Below are 13,346 nucleotides of genomic sequence, written 5' to 3' on the forward strand. Positions count from 1 at the left end.
TTTTCTTTCTTCGCCCGCCAAATCTGTCAAACAAAAGGGGTTTACATCACTTGCCTCCCCCATTTCTCTGAAGTATAAGAAGCCAATCTTTTCAAGCGCTTTTGAAGTGCCTGGTGCAGTGTCTTTTGAAAGGCGGCTTGAAATCCCCAATCGAACTTAAAACCTGCCTCGTAGGAGAGCACAATAAAAGGGAGCCTGATATTGCATCATCTCATAAAAATATACCAGTTTTCCAAAACATAGGCAGTAATTGTAAATCAGTTTAAACTGTAAGTTGAAAGAGCTTTAATACATGCAAATAAATATTAATTAGCATGACAAATGGGTGTAAATCTACAGTATACATTACAAACCCTGTAACAGAACATGGACAGCTCGGGCCAACACTACCAAGCTGATAGCGTCCCTGTCTGGCAGGGTGTTCTCTTGAGGGGCAAATTGCGAATCCTCAATTCTGATGGTTTCCACACTTGTTCCCTTAGGCCCTCTGTGTGTTCTCATGCTTTTACTCCAGCTGAGTTGTTAGTATAATTGACCCGCCCTCAATCATTAAGACCTTTTGTAAAAAAAACATAATTCGCATCAGCTCTTTTCTTTGCCCTGGTTCAGGTAAGTGGAATATGAGCAGTTCCTTGGCAGAGCAAAGAGGAAAGCACGCTAACTGTGGGAATGTTTGATAGTCACCCCGCCTGGTTCTGGACAACATTAACTGGCCTCTCATTGAGAGCTGAAATAAGGGAGTGACCACTTCAGAAACTAGTTGGGGTGAGACCAAACAGTTTCTTTTGTTGCATTTCTTGGCCACACCACACCTGCACTGAAGCGATTTTGAAAACAAAGACGACTTGAGTATAGAAACGGGTTAAGAAGGTCTAATCAGACATGCAGGTTGATGACAGGGGATCAATTAGTCTAACCCACTGATGACTCACTTGAGACAAAAAATCAGATGGTACTGCGGTCTTAAGGCCAGGGTGGAGAACCACTGTTCTAGCCAACAAGACTGTCATGCCAAGCGAGGAGTGCCCACCCCAGTTGGTGTGTGTTGTACCATTGATGTCACCAGGCACTTGGTTCCATCATGCACTCCTGAGACTATGCCTGGCTTTTGGTCTTCATCTTTCTGGACATAATCAAATCACAGAGAAATTCTCTCCCAGTCCGGTTAGTGCTTCAAAGGAAGTACACCATGGCAATGAAACTCTACACTCTTGAGTTCCCTTGTTGCGGCACGCCTGCATTATCACATTTGGGTGAGTAATTCTTGAGATGCAGTTAACTAAAATTCAGTGTGACAAATATAAGCCATGGAATACTTGTTGGCGCCATACCTAAAACACCAGCCTATGCATTTCCTCAGGCCACATAATAAAACCCTGACTGTTTGAAGTCTTTCTCACCATAGTTACAGGCAACTGAATAGGGCAGTGCCAGTTCTGTAGCTGAGCCAAGTCTTTATAGTTTTTTTTTTCATTTAAAAACATTAAATCACAAAAAATTATAGACCTGAGCTCCCAAGCGAAAATGCGTCTGCATTGATTAAGTTGGACAGACTGTTTGCATTGAATAACAAAGTCATTGAAAGCGCTGAGGGCATTTTTCTCCTTCCCATACAGTTTCTTTGTATAGTGAAGCTCAAAAGACTAGCCGCAAACCTTTCTAAACAAAGTGAGGAATACATGATGAAAATCTTCAGAGACCGAGGAAAAAAAGTAAAGCCACAAACTAAGCTGAATTCGCTGAAAGAAATTACAAATGTCAATCTTCATTTTCCATTCACTTCTGCATTATTTAACAAGTGCAAACAAGGTAGGTGAATCTCACTTCAGAGTTTTGTGCAGGTTTTGAAAAGGTTTCTCGGAAGTGTAAGTACTTTGAAAAGAGGCCAAGTGGTATTGTATTCAGTGGCTCAAAGGAAATCGGGACCTCCCAGCTTGCTAGCTTACTTGTACACATCCCAGCTGTATCAGCAGTGCTCATCAGGAACTTTCATTCCCTTAAAATCCAAAGCTTTACTCCACACTGCCCATCGAAGAACAAGCCAGCTTCTTACTACATCAACTTTAATTTGAATATGTAGGCCAAGATCCAACCCAAAAGAGCTACTGGCCTTTACAGGTTATAAACCTAGCATTTGACAGTGGATCTCCACTGACTAGTAGCATGAAGTCTCTAGGAAATGACAAGCTGCTTTTTAGTTCTAATATTTGTTAATGATAAGTGAATTACAATTTTACAAGTTTTAACATTCCTATGTGGCAGAAATGCTGCAGAGGTTAAAATACATTTAAAACTCCTGTTCTGTTCCTGTTCAGACATTAGCCTGCATTCTATCAACCCCCCACACTTCAACCTACAGGCAGACTGTAGACAGCAGCCATTTTTCAGTTTTCACACTACTCAGCATGATCGCTTAACTTGACACTAGACATAACAAAGTTGACTTATTTTGAAGTCTTGTTTTATTCTTCCCTTTCTGCTTCACAGACTTCACACAGTTTCTTAAAATGCCAATGCTTTTCAGTTTGTCAAATGAGCAGACATTTGATTTAATTCAGATTTGGAATGGTGGTATGCACAGGGTCGAAAGTTCAAGCAGCCCACAGTCATAATAAAGTTAGCAAAAACCAATGTCATACATCTAAGCAGACGAGATGTTGGCATTACCATGCAATGTGCACAACTCTGAAAACCTGTTTATATTTTTTTTAATTAAAAAGGTAACCCTTTGGGAGCCCTCTAGACACACTGTCATAAATGTAACTTAGGCAAGATATTTTAATTAGTTTCTAGAGTACAACCTAATGCTGTATTTTACGACGTTGTAGTGTTGATCTACATTGATTTTTTCAACCCTCTGAGACCTACTCAGAGTAAAACAGAGAATAACCTTTTCTGCATCCAGAAACGAAGAAAGCAAAAACAGCTAGATGACATTATGTGGAAGCAGTTGAGGTCACTGTCATGAATACACTCAACCTGTTAGCACTTCATTAAAACATTTCCTAGGAGTGACCACTGGGACATTATGTGTGCACTGGTCTAGTAAAAGAAACGGGAGAACTGCTGTAGTAATGCAAAACATATACATTAACTCTCACAGAGAGGATTTATGCAATTGTTCTTATGTATTTGAAAGTTTGAGTGCTTTTCCCTACTACTTCTGCATTGCCATATGCCTTTGAACATGACCAGAGAGGCATACAACCTGCACGAGAGCAGTCACAGTAGGAATCTGCACAGGTTCTGTACCTGCCATACTGTACATCTCAAACTAATAATGGAGGCATTCTGTTTCCCCTGTAGGAATTTTATAATCAAGGTTTGCAAGAGGTTTAAAGGGCAAGGAGTTAACTTTATTGTTTCACACTGGGTATATAGTAAGTATTCAACACTTCAACAGCTGTGTTTAAGACTCTTACAGCTGATATTTTTAAAATGTATTTTGTTCCTCTTCTGTCTTTATTTTTTTTTCCTCCATGAGAAAATCTAAAGTTCCTTCAAGGGGCCAAAAAAATAAAATGGTATTTTTAGTGTGGTTAGAGAGACGATGAGATTAAAACTCTACATTACTTGATCCTTTGATATAGACAATTAGTTACCACTATATAAACAATATTCTTGGGAATAGGTATTGTGAAGTTATTGTAACTGTGGAAAATTATTAAACAAAATAGTGCTGCTTTTAGTTTATTTGGAAATGAAATATTCAAAGATTGTTACAATAATCAATAAGCCCCACTGTTTCGCTGTGTTTAAGCTAATCCAAACATTTTTTTAAATCGGGTCAGTCATGTGTTTCTGGTTAAGCTGAACTTTTGAATATACAAACTACACTTTAAAACCTGAAATCTATACGCACTTCAGCATTTCATTCACTTCTAAGGCTATAGTTACTCAGACGTCTGCCCACACAACGCTCCTATAAAAATATCGTAGGAATTTGTTCATAATTGATACTTAGTGAAATATGATAAGTTATGGAATGAGTTCAGTACCATCTTTTAACATTGACCTCTACAAGTATTACCAATATTAGTTTAAACTGCATGACAAACTCTGTGAAAATGTTTTATCCTGACAGAAAACCAGGACTTAAATTAATCATATCACATGTGAACTCTTGGCAAAACCAAACTTACAGGTAAATAAAATCAGCACTTTTCACTCTGAAATAAAAAGAACAGTTGACGTCCGGAAGGTATTTCCATGTCATTTTACAGCTACTGTATTATTAGGATTATTTGAGGACCAGCAAAATTTATATCTAAGGCAACAACAAGGAAAGTGTGTCGACTGGATAAAAATCTCAAAGCAGTAATATATGTAGATCAATGTAAAACACTAGACAGTTATCAAACAACTTTGAGAGAGATTGAAGTTAATGGGGAAAGATGTATGCTGCACAAACCATGGTAAATCAAGGGGAAAAAATGTAAAACATTAAAAAATTATCAGAATAGAAGTGTTACAGTTCATTTCGATAACATTGTTAATTCAATTATTCCAACCAGGGTTATAGTGTTAATTAACAGAATTTAATTGTGCTCCCATGCATGTTTTCTGCATTATCTAAGAGTATTAAACACCAGACCTGAAGAAATATACAGATAATAAGCCATATTTGAATTTCCTACATAATAAATTATGCACAGTACGTAATGCTATATTGCACCTTCTATGAGCACATTATGTGAAAGAGACACACATCTATACCAGGGCTTTATCAAATCTTTTATTCTTTTAATCTATTTACTTTTATTAGGGAAACTTATCAGCAAAGGGTCTCTTTCAGTGAAATTCAGGACTGCTTCAGCTCAACTTTCCTCCATTTAAAACTGAGGCGATGTGCATAATTCCCAGGAAAACTACATCTCATTTAATTCCCAATAACTTGAAACCGTAGCCTCAAATTATGTCCTCCTATGAGAAATCTGGGGGTCTTGTTTGATCCCGAGTTCTGTTTTGATGCACAAATAAAAGCCACCTGTAAAGTCTCTTACTTTCACCTCAGAAACACTGCCCACATTTGGTCTTTTCTTGATTACACTGCTGCAGAACACCTGCTTCATCACATCTCAGCTGGGTACTGTAACTGCCTTTACACTGGTCTTCCTACCCACCTCCTAAACAAACGTCACCCATTCCAAAACTTATCTGCTTGACATCTAACATGCTCAAGGCTCCCTGACCACATCACCCCAATTCTGACAGGTCTTCACTGGTTCTTCATTATCCAGCACATTCAGTTCAAAGTGTAACTCTTTTAAAGGCCTACACATTAAATCCCTAAAATACTTATCATTTCTCATCACTCCCTATGTACCAAGCAGGCTTTACGTTCTGCTCAGGCACCTCTTTTAGTACCTTCTTATAAGTACAATTGTCTCGGGACGCATGCTTTCAGCCTACTTGTTCCACGACTCTGGAATCTTTTACAGTTTGTAAATGTGGACTAAACACTTAACCTATTTAGTCAGGCTTTTAATTAGTCTGTGCCTTTTCTCTTTTCTCCACGTTTTCTATTTTTGTCTTTATTTCTGTTCAATGCTCTGTTTTTGTTTTGAATTAACCTGTCTAGTGCCCCAAGCACTGCTGGTGTACAGTATATGCACACCACAATAAATCCTTGTAAGGTAGGTGCCCTCTTCAAACAACTTAAAAAATGTGGAGGCATGAAATGTGGTTTATATACAAACTGAACCATGAGGCTAAAGTCTGCATAGTCACAGCACACCACAGATGTCACTGACACCAGAGGATATATACAATATATAATGTACCCAAATGACATCAAACTGAGACAATATAATGGTCTTCATTGGGTATCATCGGTGTCCATGGTCCCTGGTGATATACTCACCAAATTTCATTGGTCTACAGTGCAGATACAGCTGTCTGAGTAGGCCAACTAATTTAGAATTACCCTCTGCAACCAAAATAGTATATTTAAAATTATTCAGAATGTGGCAGCTTAAACTGACAATGTCCATGCTAAAGCTTTTGTGCAAAGAAGCAGAGCAATCACTCATGATATGCTGTCACTCTTCACTTCAGATGAATGATTTTAAAACAGTAAGAATGTACTCACTCGTCATCCGGAGTTAGCTGCACTGGTTCATTGGTAAACTGAGTGTCGAAGTTATCTAAACCATAGTCATCCGTAATCTGGGGCTTGAAAGGGGGCGTCATCTGCTTCTTCTCCAGCTAAAAATGGGAAGTGTGACAGAACAACAAAAAACAAGCCTGTAATGGTGGTTTCATAATGTAGGCAGTTGTAGCACCTCAAAAAAGCAGTGGGACAAAGTATAAAAATGAAGATAGCTCATAGCTATCTTGTCATAGCTCTGGACTCTGGAACATCAGCGGTTCCAACTCCTTGTTTAATTTGTACAAGGTAATTTAACCAGAGTGCTTTACCAAACCTATCTGTATAAATGGGTCCTTGAAATAAAATCAACAGACAAATTAATAATTTCTCCAATTTGTACTCTGTTGTGTATGGTTTCAATTTTTGGTGATGTTGCTTAAATTTGTTTAAAAGCCTGACTTTTCCTTAAAGCAACCATTGGGGAAATAGAGTATATCAGTCTTGGGCATGTTTCACCATGCCACAGAATTGTTCTCTTAGGTTCTATTAAGTAACAAGTACAATAATCTGAAGCACCACTGAAACACCCAAAGGATGTTAATGGAAAACCATGCAAAGACCAATAAACTAGAGCAATTTCAAATTACACTCTTTGTGCATGCTGTAGATTCAGTAAGACTGAATAAAAAAACAACAACTTTTTTTTACTGAAGTGGGACAGCAATGTGGAGCAGGTGTGGGATTCTAGTATTACCAGAAGATTGTGGGTTAAAATCCAAAGCAGTTTGTTCAGATTGCTCAAGTAAAACAAAAACTTTATTAATGGGTATTTAGCAAGTCATCATTGTAAATGAGAATGTATTATCAATTGATCTGGTTTAATATTTTATAAATTGCTCACAAGTGGGTTCCTCGATGCTCTTTTTCCATGGATTATTGGGACAGTATTCCCTCACTGCAACATATTAGTATAGAATCCACCACATTTTGCTTTAGATGCCAGATGGACATTCACTGGCTAACCCATCAGGAATCCCCAGTCCCATGAACAAACCCTCTGTGCACTCTGCTGGCCCGAGGAGCATGAGGAGCTACAGCAATGCCCAGTTCCCAATCCTGCTGAAAATGTCAGGAGCCAGAGTATTTAAATTTCACAACGAATTACCTGGCTGGAAACCCTACAAGAAGAATGGGATAGGGCAGGGCCGAGATATTTCAAAGCCTTGCAGAAGACAGGCTGGGTCTCATTTAAGCTGTGTAAATACTTGGTACTCATAAAAATAAAAGTGGGATAATTTGACCAGTGGGTGAACATTTCGAACTTCATTTCAAATTGCATGTTGGAGTAAAAGGTTTGCAAATGCCATTGAATATTCTATCATTCCATTGCACTGGGAGCTTTTAATACGGCACAGAGTTTGGAGAATTCAGGCACTGCAAAACTTAGCAAGAGAAAAACCTGTTTTGCACCCGGGGCCATGTATATCGTGACATTCTCACTCCAGCAGCAAAAACAAACCTGAAGCTGATGGTGGAAAAAAAGACAGAGGTGGTAGTGGGGGGTGGCGGGATCTTGTGTACTGAAAAACAGGCAACTAATAACATTTCATCACTTGCGTCACAGGCAGGGGCAAAAGTAGAAAGGGAGAAAAAAAAAACAAAGTAGCTGAAGTGGTTTTTGCGGGAAATGTAGCTGGTAAATGGATGAAGTGGCTCACAGTGTAGGAACACTCATTCGTACACGTCAACAATCAATGGGGAGAGAGGGAAAGAGCCATTATGGGCTCACAGGTACTTAAGTACTCGGTTGGAAATGTACAGCAAGGGTTACGTGGGGTTTGTTTTGATAGTTGTAGTTTTCCTTCATTTGTGTGCTTTTTCTTCTGGAGACAAGAATGCCCCCATTCATAAGAAAGAGCAAAACAAAAAGTAAGCAGGAGAGCTCTCCCTTCTCACTTGTTTAACATCGTCGGTAACCTGCTTCCTTCTTGTTTCGGTGCTCCTTTCTCTCTGCAACTGCATAAAGGAGGCACATGTTAAATACGCCAGCCCGATTTCCCACACTAGCCCTGAGCAGATTTGACATTTCAAATCTTTTCCTTTCCCTCAGGGAATATTACTTGTAAAATGAAAGCAGAGAGGGGTGGCTCAGTGGCTAGCCATGCTGCCTCACAGCGGTGGGGCCCAGGGTTCTGTTCCTTGACCTGGGGTGCTGTCTGTATGGAGTTTGTATGTTCTGCCTGAATTTGCATGGGTTTCCTCCAGGTGTTCCAGTTTCCTCCTTTAGTCCAAAGACATACAGGTAGGATAATTGGCATGTGGGAAAATTGGCCCTAGGTGTGAGTCTGAGTCTGTGTTTGTGTCTGTGATGAATTGGCATCCTGCCCAGGGTGTATCTCGATTTGGTCCCGTTACTTTCTGGGATAGGAATTGCTGGGATTAGAAAATGGATGGATGGAAAACAAAGAGGTGATGTCCACATTGTTCTGATTTTTTTTTATTCTGTGACACCTGAATAAAAATTGAGCATGTTCTATTTTAGTTATATACAGACCATGTTCAAATGAACTGCTATGCTAAAAAGGCCTTTACACTGAAGTCTGATGCTATTAGAACACCAGTTCTTTTTCTGCACTATTTTATATAAGGCTGGTCAGAAAAATACACCCCGTCCCCTGTCATAGTAACAAGACACTAAATTGTGAGCCATGACTTACAGACAACACTAGGTTTTCACCAGACCCTTGAAAGCGGGATTCAACATCAGCAAAATCCATCTTTTTTATTTTTCTCTTTTCCAAGATACATTTTTTTAATATAATGAGCCCTAGGCTAAGACAATAGTTTAAGAGAGCAATGCTGTCCTTGTGCGATTTATCACTTCCATTTCCCTGTGTGCTTAATTTATCAAGCTTGTGAGAAAGTAGAAAATATGGTTGTTATTCTAAGTTATAAGTTGAGGGAGTTCTGCCTGTTTTGTAACCCTAAAGCGGGTGGGATTGGTGTAGATTTTTCTTCATTGGCTAGCAAAACTCTCCAAGGCTTGTGAAGCATTAGTCACAGTCTGAAGCAATTAGACCCTAGACATTTTCACTCAGTTACTGCTTCCCTTTAAACTCTATGCAAGGAGCATATGATATATACTCTTTCTAACTGACTTCATACTGACTTTATAAAGGCACTGCCCATCCATGATCTTCACATTTATGTCTATTCAGAAAACACACTTCTGTTCAAATATACAATATAAAGACTTACTCTTTACTTGAATGAGACTAAATCACACAGTCATAATGCCTTCATAAACACTACACAGCAGACACTTCTTTGCCCTAAGGGTTGCAGGAGTATGGAACAAGGTATCCGGCCATATTGTGGAAGCCAGTGTTCTGGGGTCTTTCCAGAAATGGCTGGATAAGCTCCTCGGTTCAATTAACCTCTAACCACCAAATGAGCTAGACATGCTGAATGACTTCTTAACTGTTCTTATGCATTTATGTAATACATCACCATAAAGTTTACCATTACCAAGAGTTCTGTCCTATAAGTAAATTTTTATTTGAATTTCCTTATGAGAGGGAGTGCCATAACTATGGTTTATTGATTTTTTCCAGACAAAAAAGTATGCAGTGTTTAAGAAGACTTATTTTATGGCAGTGTTTTTGGTCTCATTCAAGTAAGGTAATACTGTATATGGAGCAATATAAAAAAAACAACTTCCATTTTACTCTTAATTAATAATGTACGTAAGTAAAGACACTTAGTCGAAACCAGTCCAAACACACTTCTTATTCATTACCATAGAGTAGATACAAAGCTCAGCAAGTAAGGGTCTTTGAAAATTAATGTTCAGCATTTTGGTTTGAGTTAAAACACAGGATGTACTGTACCTACAGATCACTAGTTTTTGTAAACATCTTCATGAAAATAAGATATTTGTTTACTACACTTACTTTACAAATGGCAAATTAGCTTCAGTGCAATGTCAGCACTTAGCTCTAATATAAAATTCAATGACTAAAAGTAAACACCTCTCTCATTCAATCTAACTTCATTTCATTGAGGTATTTGAGTGACATGTACGCAAAGATTTCCGAGTGCTTGCCCTTTAACAGCGCAGGTTTAATCAGCTACCTTTTTTGGTTTTGTGTGTAAAAAAAAGAGGTTTATACCAGGCATCACCCTTTTCCCCTCCCTGCTGTAGACAGTTTTGACACTGTGTCTAGGCAAGGGAACTGCACAATTTAATGATCTGCAGAGAAGTGGCTAGTTGCTTTTCGTCGCTTTCCTATGCAAAAGCAGACAAGTGCCTGGGGGCCAATGTAGGTTTAAAGAAAAAAGGCTGAGCACAGCGCAAGGTTGTTAAATTACCCTGGGCCTTGTGGGTTTTCAGCAATTTGGAAGGAGCCAGGTCTAGCAACTGAGATGACGCACTTTGCCACTGCAGCTTCACGACACTTGCCAAAATAGCATGATCACGCTCGTTGACAGAGCTGGAGACCAATTAGAATAAATCCAGTCGCACAAAAACTGACGCAAACTGTAAAGGTAACGGTATTTCCAAACGGCTGAAAAATGACATCACACCAGAGGTCTGTAAAATAAGACAGTGATAACTGGAGTGGGACAGAAGCAACACCACTGCAGGGTACACAAACCCAGGCTCAAACACCACCTTCTGCTCTCCTCAGACGACTGACCACAGAAATTAATACCCCAGCCTATGATTCAACATTGAATCCTGAACCATCCCGACTAAGGTGGCGATTAGTCTTCCCATTAGTGTGGGAACACTAAGACCAAATCATCCCACAACAGGTTCCCCTTTAAGGCCAGCTGTACAATGCTGTGTTAGCAAAGATGAGCCCAGACACTTGAAGATGTCCTTTTTTCTAAGTTTGAGTGTGGTTATAACCTTTTCTGTGTTTTAAACCAGCAGGTGATCATGTGACTCAGGCAGTTACAGGAGGTTTCTAATATCAAATGACAGATGCTTTTAATTTCTTTACAGAAAGCTGTGTAGGTACAGTAGTGCCTGAGAGAGTGAATACAGCTTCAGATTTGTTTCCTTCCCCAGAAGCACCTACACTAACAGTCCTAATGAACTAGACTATAGCTTGATCACCAACTGTTCCCTCCATTTTAATGCGTAATTGTTATAGAACTTTTCTTTTTATTGTACAGCGCGCATCTGTAAAAATGTGCCCAATACACTTTTGTTTTAAGCAAGAATATCAAACCTAACAGAACAGCATAGGATAAAAAGTGAAAGAAGCTTTCAAGGGTCTATCATTGAGACGTAAATAGATCTCCTGTCAAATTCTGTACTTCACATCTGAATGTTTGTTAACCTCAGAAGACTTTCAAAAATCTCATTTTTAGGTTTGGATCTGCCCCCAAGAAGAGTTTAATTACAACTAATTACTGCTAGCAATGCCGCATCATCTTCTTGTATAAATGGCATTCATCAGCATGAGGTTTCACAAACACTGCTTGCTCATCATTTCAAAAGAAATCACTGCCACATTCTGTCATGACAACTGAGTAAAGGTATCACCACTATACCTTACAGCACACAAAAGAGCTTGTGCAGAAGACTCCAAATAACTCAGATATCAACACAGGAAAATTTTGTTATCAGTTTCTAACCTACTGGTCTTTGCTTATCAAAAGTCCTGGCTGGATGGTAGAAAGAAGGTGAAAAATGTCCGCTATAACTCGTGCACCCTGTCAATCAAAGTCTTAATTATGTCCTAACAGACAACATCACGGAGCCTGTTGGAGAATCCAGAAAGAAACCGAGGGGAAAACAGAGACACAGAAGGGAGCTCATTCATTTACCTTATTACTTTAATCTCAGAGCACTTGAGAAGCTAGAGACCGAGCACGGGGGCCGAGTGTATTTCCTGACTCAGAGCAAAAATCAAAACAGAGCTGAGTGCATTTCCTGTCAGTTTTTAAAGCTGGAGCTTTACCAGGTCAGCCTCCCACCACACAGACAACCCTCTCTGTACATTAGGGGTCTGGTTATGTGATTGAAGCACTGATGCCAAACATTCGCAAAATAGCAGATTAGAATTTAAATTTCCCAGTGACTCACAAAAGCATGGAAATCTATAAAAATTGTATTTAATTTAATAGACCTTCATTTAATTAAAGAAGTAAACATGAAAAAGATGTTTTAAAGCTGAATGCACTTGTCCCATGTTAATATTTTGCTATAATCCAACAATTTATCATAGTTTTAGCTTTTGTTTTAATACTGGATTTAGGTTTTGCGTATGCTCATAATAGCAGGCACGCTAATCGTAAAATGACATTTAACCACAATTGCACATATAAACAACATTCAAATGGCTTACTGCTCTAGTAAAAACCTGCTCTCTTAGGGACAGATAATTAATATTTATACATTTAAACAACAACAAATAGTCTCACTGCTGTGAAGATGAAACCGCTACAGATCAAAGTGTGTGACATTTTCATGGAAAAACACACGTCCAGTTCCATTAGTTCAGCCAAGTCAATCAGATTACTCTGCACTGGATAAATCATTCCCTTTTGGATAGCTTTATAAATGATTTCGGTAATCCGTACTGTATATGTATCGCTGTCAAAATACATTGCCAAATATATTTAATTTCACTGTAAAATAGGCATTTACACCAATATTTATTAATTATGATTTTTGATGGATTCATTATTGCATTAGGACTTTTTTTTTTAATACACAGCTGTTGATGCAGCTAAAAGGTACAGCCCCCCACCCCCCGCGTATCAGGACTGGACAGCGTTTCTGATCCCAGCTTGTTGACCAGCAGTGCCCTGCTGTCTGCAGTAAGGAACAATCCCTTTTCACCCAGCTGCATCTCACTGGCTGTGCTTGTTCATCTTTTCAGGCCATCACTCTGCAAATGGAGAAACTAGGGAGCAGGAAAATTGTTTTGAAATCCTGTTTGCGTCTATCAAATGCTTCTCAGGTTTCTCCTCTGCAGGACAGGTGTCATTTTTCTTGGCTTTTGTTTTTGGATTTAGATTCAGATCTGCATGCCAATTCCCAGGTCAAGTGTTCCTTCTTGCCATTCTTGAGGTTTGGGCACAATTGGGGAGGACAAAGTCACGAGGAGAAAGGCTTCTCTGAACCAACATTTTAAGCAACTGTTAATACCCTGGATACCACCAGAACATTTTCAAAAGCTTTGTTCAAGGCCTTATTTAGATTTTTCCCATTTCAATTTTTTTTCATCTCCTCCAC

General features: G+C 39.0%; 1 protein-coding gene across 5 annotated transcripts in view; it reads right to left on the minus strand.

The window, feature by feature from the left end:
* Positions 1–13,346, minus strand: part of prkcz (protein kinase C, zeta) — a 161,642-nt gene that overhangs the window by 5,263 nt on the left and 143,033 nt on the right. For all 5 annotated transcript variants that reach the window (XM_088617497.1, XM_088617498.1, XM_088617500.1 and 2 more), the window contains one exon: positions 6,092–6,207. In XM_088617497.1, the coding sequence (XP_088473623.1) occupies positions 6,092–6,207 (116 nt within the window). The remainder of the gene's footprint in view (positions 1–6,091; positions 6,208–13,346) is intronic.

The sequence above is a fragment of the Lepisosteus platostomus genome, chromosome 23, assembly GCF_059453375.1.
Source record: "Lepisosteus platostomus isolate fLepPlt1 chromosome 23, fLepPlt1.hap1, whole genome shotgun sequence".
In the NCBI taxonomy this organism is placed as follows: Eukaryota; Metazoa; Chordata; class Actinopteri; order Semionotiformes; family Lepisosteidae; genus Lepisosteus; species Lepisosteus platostomus.